The 12,039-nt window shown below is 39.6% G+C and overlaps 1 protein-coding gene across 1 annotated transcript; it reads right to left on the bottom strand.

The window, feature by feature from the left end:
* Window positions 1-3,020: 3,020 nt before the first annotated feature.
* Window positions 3,021-4,090, bottom strand: LOC138899238 (uncharacterized). Its single transcript, XM_070185379.1, has 2 exons — window positions 3,955-4,090; window positions 3,021-3,874 (listed from the first exon to the last, which is right to left on the bottom strand). The coding sequence occupies exons 1-2, from the start codon at window positions 4,088-4,090 to the stop codon at window positions 3,021-3,023; spliced, it is 990 nt and encodes a 329-aa protein (XP_070041480.1).
* Window positions 4,091-12,039: the final 7,949 nt, after the last annotated feature.

Here is a 12,039-nt window from a genome sequence, read left to right on the forward strand (position 1 = left end):
TGTAATAGTCAAAACGACCGGCCGGGTCATTACATTCTCCCCCTTTTAAACAAATATTCATCCTAGAATGGGTTTAGAATTATACCCGAAGTCTCAAACAGGTGTGGATATTTGCTCAGTATCTCCCGCTCAGCCTCCCAAGTAGCTTCTCCGATTGGCTGGCCTCTCCACTGCACCTTTACTGAAGCTATGTTCTTTGATCTCAATTTTCGAACCTACCGGTCTAAAATGGCCACCAACTCAACATTGTAAGTCAAATTACCATCCAATTGCACTGTGCTGAAATCGAAAACATGAGACGGATCCCCGACATACTTCCGGAGCATGGATACATGAAACACTGGATGAACAAAACCTTAATTTCTATAACCTTTGTACTAATTGATCTACCTCGGCACCACAAAACCTTAATTTCCTTAGCAACAATTCCCCGGGGTCGTTACACATAAGTCAACATCAGTTAACCTTTTCTACTTAAGTTCTAAACCTTGAAACTAAGTGTTCCAAAACCTCACCGGACCCGAACCAATTACCCCGGCAAGCCAAATAACAACTATAAATCACAATTTGAGCAGTAAATGGGGGAACGGGGTTGTAATAGTCAAAACAATCGGCCGGGTCATTAGAATAAAACAATCCAAACCCTTGTCTTGAGTGAGGATTGAATGATGAAGTCCTTGAGCTTTTGCTTCACCACCTCCTCCTTGGCTTACTTAGGTCTAAGATGTGTCAGAAGTCCATAAAATAACATCTTTACATGTATTTATACTAAGTAGGGTTGGGCCTAGACGAAAAAACATTTTCCTGCGTGAACTTGGATAATACTCTGTAAAAATTGCACAGGCGCGCCGCATGGGGCGACGCGCCAGGCGGGGCATTTGTGATAAAGTTCTAAGAGTTGATGTTTGACAAAAGGTAGGAATTTGCACAGGCGCTCCGCCCCACATGCCGCGGCTGTGGGATTTTCTCAGAGTCCGGCGTTTTCCTTGATTTTTGATATCCTGATGTAGTCCTCGACCCCCGAAAGCGATTCCCGACTTAATACCTTGGGCTTTTACTCAGACTTCAAATCTCCAAATCACTCAAATTTATTCCATAACATCTACATAGCTCGGAGACACTCCTACAAAGCATAAAACAGACAATCAACGTAAAACACTATCATTTAAAGCTCAAACTCAATTAAAGTGCAGTAAATTGGTGTGTAATAAGCGACTAAAACACAAGATTATAGCCTACCATCAACACCTCACACTTAAACCATTTCTTGTCCTCGAGCAATCAAACTACACTTTATATAGACACAACCTTATTTAGCAACTCCCCTAACTTATTAAACCAAGAATATTTAAAATAGACTAAGCACAATAGTGTAACATCTTCACCTCAAGATTTGACTCAGAAGAACCACACATTATTTATAACTCGCTCACTTACTCAACATAGAGGTCAACAACATTACCTATCCTTCATGAATCAAGTGCCCTCACCACAATAGAGAGTCGTTCCACACACAATAGAAATTAAGAATAATTAGGAACTCAAGATAGAAAGAATTCACTCACTCTCAGAAATAACATTCATATGCCAGAAACGATGAACCATAGGCTTTCTCGTAGTGTACTAATAAACTAATCGAGCTCATTCAGTCAAGGATTAAGTAGGACTTTAATTGGTTGTAATGTAGGCTTCGGGACGGGTATGATACATTTACATATTAGAGTGACTACACTTACCTAAGCACTTTAATACATACAATTTAACATTCAAAACCCCACACTTATGTCAAACCATACTCCACCTTAACATCATTATACATTAACTCCCATTTCTCTAAAGCACAATTACAACAATATTTACCACTATCATGGAATATTTTGCGCAATCATACAACAAAATATTATTTTTTCTTTTCAATTCAAGTGGCTCTTACTTTTTCAATACATTGGGCCTTTCTCCTTATTTCATTGATTTCATTCAAAAGACAAACCAACCACTCCACACAACTTTTACAAAGTTCATAACAAATTTAAGTGCTCACGAGAGGTACATTGTTCAAATAGATGGTCAATTCAAACAAATAGATAAGGCTTGTAATATGGTTGCCAAAGAAATAGGATTACAGGCTCAAAGAGGTTAACTAAGATACATAACAATTAGGTGGGTAATAACATATAATTGGCTCAACAAAGAAATACCTATATCACTTCCAAGACTGAATAAAACTACTATTTCGCTTTGCAAACACACGGGGCAAGTTCTAGACATCACATGTAATGCACAAAATACACAAAAACTTCACACACACATGGCACATAACTCTTTCATGATCAGACTATCAAGACACTCTAGTCAAAGCAGTTAGGCAAAGTTAAGATCATACAATTTAAGATACTTATACAAGAGTAAAAAACTGAGCCTATGTGTCACAACTAAAGCACTCACTATTCTAAAGGCATAACAAAGTCAAAAGATATTTCTTTCATTTCAATACATAGCACAAGGTTTCCTACACCTAACAAAAATAAAAACTAACTACACCCGGTTCAAACAAAACCTTTGGAGAAGAACCGCGACACAAAGAAAAACCAAGGGGGGATTAATACACTACCAATAAAAGAAAATATTTTTGTCTTTTTCTTTCGACTTTACTCCCTAAAGAAACTCGTCGTATAATATCCATCGTCGGGAAATGTCGAATGTTTTTCAATTTTTATGGTTTTTTCAATTTTCCAACTACTACAACTAACAAAACTAACACATATACATACAACATACAATTATACCCCACCCCACACTTTAAGTAATGGCATATCCCCATGACACTCAATCACAAAGCATAAGGTAGAGAAAACTTCCTTGAATTTTTAGTCGGGGTCTGAGTAAAAGTTAGGGTCCATTCCACGTGCCCGAACCAATGCACACATCCATGCAGAGAGTTTCTTCTCAGCCTTCTTTGGGTACACACCACACTTATCTTTCTTAATCACTGGGACCTTCTCATTCTCGTTTTTCACTCTCTACTCAACACTTGCAGTTGGCTTCTCCCTTTTTACTCCAGTTGCTACATTCATCTCAAATGTCACTGTCTCCTCACCCACTCTAAGTATGAGTTTTCTATCATGTATATCCAGTATAGCTCTAATCGTTACTAAAAATGGTCTTCCTAGGATGAGGGGGACCTTTTTGTTCTCCTCCATATTTACCACTATGAAATCTATAGGAAATACAAACTTGTCTACTCGAACTAATACATCTTCCATTATCCCCTCGAGTATTATAGTTGTTTGGTCTACTAACTGCAAGGATATTGGTGCTGACCTTATCTCTCCAAGATCATTCTCCAGTTTCCTATAAATAGACAGAAGCATTAAATTAATTGAGGCACCAGAATCACACAAAGATTTATCAAAGTTTAGAGTGCCTAAAGAGCAAGGTATAGTAAAACTCCCTGGATCTTCACACTTTTGTGGGAGTTTATTTTGCAAGATCGCACTACAATGATCTATGAGCTTTACCACTAAGGTCTCTTCTATCTTTATCTTCTTTGTCAGGATTTCCTTCAAGAACTTAGCATAAGCTGGCATTTGGGAGAGAACTTCAGTAAATGGCAGATTTACATTAACCAGTCTCAGCATATCTAGAAATCTCTCGAAATGCTTGTCCAACTTCTCTCTATAAATATTTTGGGGAAAAGGTAAAGCAGGAATGTGCTCGCTCTCTTCATATTCATCCTTTCTTGAATTCTCTTCCTTCTTCTTTTTCTCAGCTCCCTTATTGCCTTTCTTCTTCTTAGTCTTTTTATCATCTTCAATTTTCAGCTCCTCCCCACTTTCTTTTTCAGGCGCAACTTCTTTGTGAATTGGAATGGGATCTTTCAACACTTGTACGCTTCTCAATGTCACACTATTTACCGTTTTTTGGGATTCTTTTCAGTATCAGCTGGTAGAGTACCTGAGATTCTCTCAGATAATATAGTTGCAATTTGTCCCACTTTCCTCTCCAAGTTACGCAAACCTGTCCCAAGTTCTTTGATAGATGAACCATGAGAATCTAATCTCTTATTAGTCTTGACAATGAATGACTTCATTAGATCTTCTGACCTAGACTAAATTGGTTGTTGAGGCTGAAACTGCGGCCTCGGCTGATTCAAAAAACTAGGATCTCCTTGAAATATGGAGTTATTTTGTTACCATGCATTTTTTGTACCCCCAAGTGAACACCATGAAAAATCGGGGTGCTTCTGACCCATTGCATTAAAGTTATAATTACCCACAACATTAACTTCCTCAGTTGAGGCTTGATACTCATGAGTAGGGTATCCTCTTCCATATATCTCACATACTATGTGATTTACACTTTGTGTAGAAGCTAGGATTAGCTTCCTTATTTCCTTCGCCATGGCAGCAAGTTGTACCTATACAGATGTGTTAGCATTAACCTGGTGAACACCAGTTGATCTTCTTATTTCAGCAATCTCAGAGGGCCACTGATTTTTCATTTTAGATAACTCATCAAGAATAGTGACTATCTCCTCTGGTGTCTTCTTCATCAACGGACCTCCAGCCGCGTTGCTCAATGTTCTGCATGAAGCAGGTGTTAATCCATCCTAAATATCCTGGAGTTACATCCAGAGTTCAATTCCGCTATGTTGACACTTTCTCACTATCTCCTTAAACCTCTCCCAAGCTTCAACCAAAGTTTCAGTCTCATTCTCACAGAACTTATGGATTTCTCTTCTAAACTTGCCCGTTTTAGCTTAGGAGAAATTATTTTGTCATCTCCTCCCATGTTCTAATTTATCCCTGGGGCAAGCTTCGAAGCCAGTGCTTCACATCATCTTTAAGTGTGAATGGGAATGCTCGTAGGTAAACTGCATCTTGTGGTACACCATTGTATTGAAATGTGTTAATTATCTACTCGAAGTACATCAGATGGTTGTTTGGATCTTCGTTCATCTTTCCTCTAAAAATTCAGTTATATTGAAGCGTTTATAGCACCCCTTGCTTCAGCTGAAAAGTATTAGCTGCCACTGGAGGTGGCCTCAAACTTAACAAGCCTTGGTTGTAGACCGGTCTAGCATAATAACCAAGTGGTCTCCCTTGGCCGAGAGCTATGTTACCGAACTGGTTTGCACCCACGGGCTGATTTTGAGCCATTCTTCGAACCCTCTCCTCCTCATAAGCAATTTGTGCATTTCTAATCCCTTGTATCTTCCTCTCTAAGTTGGGATGGCTCTCTCACAGCCAAATCAACATTATCATCATCTCCAGCCATGTCTTCCTTGGTTGAAGAGTGCCGAACCTTCTCTACTTTCTCGGCTAGATTTCTTTCCTTCCTCAATTTCTCGCAGTCGTTTCTCGATTTTTGGTTCGTATGGTTGTAATTCTGTTCTAGAATATCGAGTCATGCACCAATCTAACCTGTACCCTATGCACAGTCAAAGAACACCAAACATAAAAAAAAAAATAGAAATAATAATAAAATAAATCCCGAATTAGCACTACAAACTATTTCAAATACTATTGATTGCCAATCCACGCCAACGGCGCCAAACTTTGACGAGCTAAAAATACACACTAAATTATGATCGCTAGTCGAATATAGTAAATTAAAATAGTGTATCCACAGGGATTGGAGTTAAATAGTATTATTCATAGTTTGTAGCTAGATTGCTATCCAAGATGATCAACAATTTAGGTTTATGTGATTAAAACTAAAATTAACTAAGAGTCTAAACTATCGACTAATGACAATCAACACAAGTATTAAGCAAATGAAGTTATCAGCTAAGAGAAGATAGGATTGATAGGATAGGTGCAAGACAAATGTTTGGGATTTAACTCTAGATTATTCACTTCTAATGTTCAAGTGAGTCTCTCGAATTCACTTGGTTATTAAATCATTGATTAGTAGAAACTCCTCTCTCGATTAAGTCTCAACCTCACAAGATGAACCAACTTTAAGCACATGAAGATATGCAAGAATTCGTAGTGGAATGGTATTTAGAAGAACCTTTCTCGATTATCCTCCTAAATACGTTTAATCAACAATTGAACTAGCCTCTTCCAATTACTAAGAAGAATTAATGGCTTCAACCAACGAAATATAATGCAACAATATCACAAGTTATGGCTCTCACGATTATACGAACAAGTGAATATAGATGAAACAGTTAAAACATCCAAAACAATTCAATAAATAAATGTAGAGTTAATTATCCACAAACCAGTATCAATATACCAAATCGATTAAACCCTAAAGAGAACTAATCCATGGATATGGAGTAATTCATCATAACAATGTTTACGTTAAAGGAAAACATAAAACAATCCAAACCCTTGTCTTGAGTGAGGATTGAATGATGAAATCCTTGAGCTTTTGATTCTCCACCTCCTCCTTGCCTTATTAGGTCTAAGATGTGTCAAAAGTCCATAAAATAACATGTTTACATGTATTTATTGAAAGTACGGTCGGGCCCAGAAGAAAACACCATTTCCAGCGCGAACTAGGATAATGCTCTGTAAAAATTACACAAGCGCGCCGCATGGTACGACGCGCCAAACAGGGCATTTGTGGAAAGTTCAAAGAGTTGATGTCTGACAGAAGGTAGGAATTTGCACAGGCGCGGCGCCCCACACATCGCGGCTGTGGAAGTTTCTCTGAGTCCTACTTTTTCCTTGATATTTTGATATCCATATGTAGTCCTCGACCCCCGAACGCGATCCCGGCTTGAACCCTTAGGCTTTTACTCAGACTTCAAAGCTCCATATCACTAAAATTCATTCCATAACATCTACATAGCTCAGAAACACTCTTGCAAAGCATAAAACACACAATCAGTGTAAAACACTAGCATTTAAAGCTCAAAATCAATTAAAGTGCAGTAAATTGGAGTGTAATAAGCGACTAAAATACGAGATTATAGCCTACCATCAGCCCCTACACATTCTTCCTCTGACTCTAGGGGGCCGAACCACTGGTGCGACAGTTGGTGCTGTAATCATAGGCTGATGACCCTGTTGTTTTGCGTTGCCCCAGAGTCTGGGACAAAATCGCTTCATGTGGCCTAGATCCCCGCACTCGTAACAACCCCTCAGAATGGTGGAATGTTGACCAGAAGTATGACCCTTTAGGCCTGAATACCCAGTGGAGGAACCCTGAATAGCTGGTGGGCAGTAGGAGCTCTATGGCATGGCACTAAAATAGAGCCGCACAGGAGCACCCTGAGAAGGCGGTGATGCTGAATATGTGGGACTGCTAGACTGACCCCTCCCACACTGACCTCTGCCCCCAGATAGAGCACCACCAAACCCTTAAAAATAGCAGAACTGCTTGTCCCTCTGCACCTGCTCTCGACTCCGCTGACGAACACCCTCGATCCTCCGAGCTATCTCCACAACTAGATAGTGAGAAGTCCCCATCTCAACCTCTCGAGCAATAGTGGCCTGGATACCAGAGTGCAAACCGATAACAAATCTCTACACTCTCTCTGCATCGGTGGGAAGTATCATAAGTGCATGGCGAGATAACTTAGAGAATCTCGCCTCACAGTCGGTCACTGACATCTAACCCTACTAGGGCTGCTCGAACTGAAACTTCAACTCTTCCCTCTGAGAGGGTGGAATATACTTATCTAGAAAGATACATGCGAACTGGTCCCAAGTCAAGGGAGGAGAACCTGTTGGACTGCTGAGGATATATGACTGCAACCACCTACGGGCCATGCCCTCCAGCTGAAAAGTGGTAAAGTCCACCCTGTGGGACTCTAATATCATCATGTTTTGCAGTCTGTCGCTGCAATGATCAATAAAGTCTCGGGGGTCCTCATGTCGCTCACCTTCAAAGATAGGAGGATGCACCATGTTCCATCTATCCAATAGCTTCTACGGCTCGCCAGCCGCAGCTGATCTGGGCTCAGGTATGGCTACTGTAACTGGCCGAGCTCCGTTCACGGGTAGTGCACCCATGGTCTGATATACGACAGCTGCTTGCCCAAGATCCTGAGCGGTAGGGGTATGTGCTACCCCTCCCACTTGGGATGTGGCTGGGTCTACGGGAAATAAACTACTGTGAGTCATAGAATCCTTGAACCGCAACATGCGGCCCATGACCTCCTGGAATCCCAGTGCAGACATGAAATCCGTTGGGGCTAGCTTTGTTGCATGCACCCCGTCATGCTCCTCAATAGTAGGATCCTCCATTGGATCCACTCGTGGCACAACTGGAGCAACTCTAGGACGTTCTCGTCCTCTACCATGATCTGGATCCCTCCCTCAACCTTTGCCTTGGCCTCTAGCAACAGGGGGAGCAGCTCCTCCATGGTCGAGTAAATCTACCGTGTGCGTTCTCACCATCTGTGAGTGAATAAGAGAAAGATACTTAGCACAACATCAACCACACTATAGGAGATGAAGAAATAGTAGTTTCCTAACACCCTATAGCCTATTGAGGATAAGTACGGACGTCTCTGCACCGATCCGCAAGACTCTATTAGGCATGCTCATAACTTGTGAGACCTACATGAACCTAGTGCTCTAATACCATGTTGTCACGACCCAATTTCTTCTATAAGCCATGATGGCGCCCATTGTCGCTGCTAGGTAAGCCAATAGTGAACTAGACATGTATTTATTCTTTTTTTTTTTACAATTTCGAAATATTTGACTTTTATTTATTATGTAAATAAGAGGTGAAAATTTAATAAATTAAAGCGTAAACAAATATGACAGCAAGTGTGGTGTAATAAATACTCAAAAGCCATCAAATATCTACTAGCATATTTCCAAGAGCTGGTGTCACAAGTGTATGAGCTATTAGTAGAATATACAAAATACTAAACTACTGTCTAAAATAGAGTAGACAAAAAATAAATGCAAAAGAGACACTCTCGGTGTTGCAGAATGGGCTCGGAAAGCAGCTCACCACTAAGCCTCGGGGTATCATGGATGCGTGCCGGGATGACTGCCAGATAAACCTGCCTTAGATCCTGCACAATTAGTGCATAAGTGTAGCATGAGTGCATAAACAACATGTACCCAGTAAGTATCCAGTCTAACCTCGAAGAAGTAGTGATGAGGGGTCAACATTGACACTTACTATGGGCCAATAACAAAATGCAGAAATTCTAAACAAGTACACAAGATGGAAATAATAATAATAACACAATAACAAGCAGTGAATTAATGATTCCTTAACTGATAATAAATTCCAAAATTTCCATCTAACACCTACTAGTCCCAAATCAGTTCCTGTAATTTAATAATTATACCTCTCAAGCCATAACATGATATCAAGTATAATCGGGTTCCAAATATTTTCACGCACGATTTATGCCGAGGTCATACGGCCCGATCCAAAATATTGTGTGCACTACCGAGGGTCGAACGACATGAACCATAGATGCATATATTATACTGCCGAGGCGAACGACCCGCTCCCATGAGAATAGAGAAGCTTACCTCGCTGGCAGAAGTACTTGCGACACAGGAGGACATGGATTTTCTCAGAGTTATTAAGTATTCTTCAATTATTTCCCCAAAATAAAAAATCTAACTTGGAAGTTATCAACTTAAAATCTCTAATCCTAGCTCTAATTAAAATAATTAATATGCACAACAAACATGATAGTATAATTAAAGCAGGATGTTAATTTAAGACTACCCGGATATCTCATGGATAATATAGCTACGCACGGACCCTCGTCACCTAGTGCGTACATAGCTCCCCACACAAGTAATTCATAATAAAAATACACCTAAGGGGATGAGTTCCCTCTTACAAGGTTAGGCAAGAGACTTACCTCGTTCTCAAGCTCACTTCCGGTCCACTAATCCGCTCTAAAAGCCCCAAGTCGATGCCTAACAATACGAAACAAGTCAAATATTATATAATTTAATCAATATATACTCAAAACTTCATAATTTAGCTATTAGAGTAATCACCCAACCCAAATTGGAAGATTCTTAAAATTCGCCTCCCGGCCCATGCCCGGATTCTAGAAATTTTTGCAGATAAATATTACCCATAGCCTTACGAACTCAAATATATAATTTTTACTTAATTTCATAATCAATTTCATGGTCAAATCCTATTTTTAACAAAACCCTAGGTTCTTCACAAATCCCACAAGTTTTCACAATCTTTCCATGTTTAATCTACCTAAAACCCGCATAATAAACTTGAAAATAGGTGGGAGTTACTTACCTTAGGATATTGATGAGAATCCCCGTCAAATAAGCTCTCAAAATCACCCTAGACCAATGAAATGTGAGGGAAAATGGATTAAGTCTCGGATTAAAAACCCTCATTGCCCAGCGACTTCCACACCTGAGACCACTAGATCGCATATGCTAAACCGTAGGTGCGGTCAAAAGGTCACACCTGCGATCCTCCACTGTCTCCAGCTTCCTCACTTCTGCGGACAGGGAGACACTTTTGCGGGTCTGCTTTTGCAAACTTCTTCCGCTTTTGCGGATCCGCTTTTGCGACCACAGCCGGCCAACTAATCTCGTCCAATTTCACACCTCAATTCAAGGTTATGAAACATTCGAATGCTATAATAGTACCTAACAAGAGTCGGGATCGATTTCAACAGGGAGCTATATATGGGAGTTAGGAGTATATATTGTAGTATGTGAATTTGACTATCTCAATTTACACTTTCACAAATTTGAGTTGTTTTTAAGTCTAATTTAAAACTAAGAATGTAAGTTGAGAGATAAAACTAAGAAATTATTTTTGTTGTTTTTCAAGTTTTGTAAAAGGCCTATGACCATCGCCTAGGTGTTTGCCTAATGGGATATAAACCTTAATCCTTGTCTTATTGATCGGGTTGTATTATAGATATCAACACTCAATTACTTATTCAATACCTCTCGGCCAAAGAGTGATTTTGCCCAATTTGGCTTTCTCAAGTCCAAATGGGCATTGCACAAAACGGTTGATAAAAACTCAAGTCATATTATTACTATATCTAGGTTGAACACTTTAATTGGGAATATCAATCTCCCGATTGACCCAATTTCTTGTTAGCCAAGTTTTCCTATACTAAATCTCTCTTTCTCAAGTAGAGACCAAGTCAAATAGGCATGGACTAATATTTGCAACTATTAATTCCATAATTTAAAACATGAACAAGGCTAAATAGCTCATAAACACTCAATCATAAACAAGCATTAAATTAAACACCCATAAGGTTTACACACTAGGGTTGGGTCACAACCCTAGTGAAAATCTAGCTACTCATGCTTGAAATTGAAGCGAGAGAAGAAGAAATGATAATTAAACTCATATTTCAAGATTAAAATGATACGATCTTTGTTAAAATAGCTCAAAATGTGATAAACTACTAAAAGAAGTAAATAGAAATGGCTACTGTAGCTATTGAGGTCAAAAGTTAAACTAAAATTGTGAAACTCGTCTATTTATATAAGGCTGGAAATTTCGGACAAAAAAGCTTTTCGGGAGATTCTGCGGCCGCACAATTCAATGTGCGGTTCGCAGATTTCTTCACTTGTAGAAACTGGAGGTCTACGGTCGCATAATTCTGATCTGTGGCTGCGAGGCCTTCTTTCTAAGGTCCATAGAATTGTAACTGCGGTCGCATCTTGCTCTTCTACAGTCCACATAATTACATCTGCGACCGCGCAATTCCTGTCGGACCGCACTTCTGGGAGACTTGGAATGGACATTCTCTAAACTTTTTTTCCTAGTCATCTTCTTCGGTCGCACAATTCATGTGTAGACTGCACTTTGCACTAAGATCGATTTCCCTTTTCTTCATCATCTGCATCCACAAATGATATTCCGCGGTTAGCACTTCTGAACTTCTGTGTCTTTTATAGCCTTGAGTTTAGATTACTCCTTTTTTAGTTGGATTTCATCTCGGGAGTCCATCTTCTATTATTTCTGCAATTTAGCACATTTTATCAGTTTTGGAGAACACAATTTAATGCTTTTGGACTAAACCAATAGCTAAAAGGCGTTAATAAGTAGTCAAAATCCCCACTTATCAACTCCCCCAAACGTAGCTTTTTT

Source organism: Nicotiana tomentosiformis, chromosome 9 (genome assembly GCF_000390325.3).
Source record: "Nicotiana tomentosiformis chromosome 9, ASM39032v3, whole genome shotgun sequence".
Lineage (NCBI taxonomy): Eukaryota > Viridiplantae > Streptophyta > Magnoliopsida > Solanales > Solanaceae > Nicotiana > Nicotiana tomentosiformis.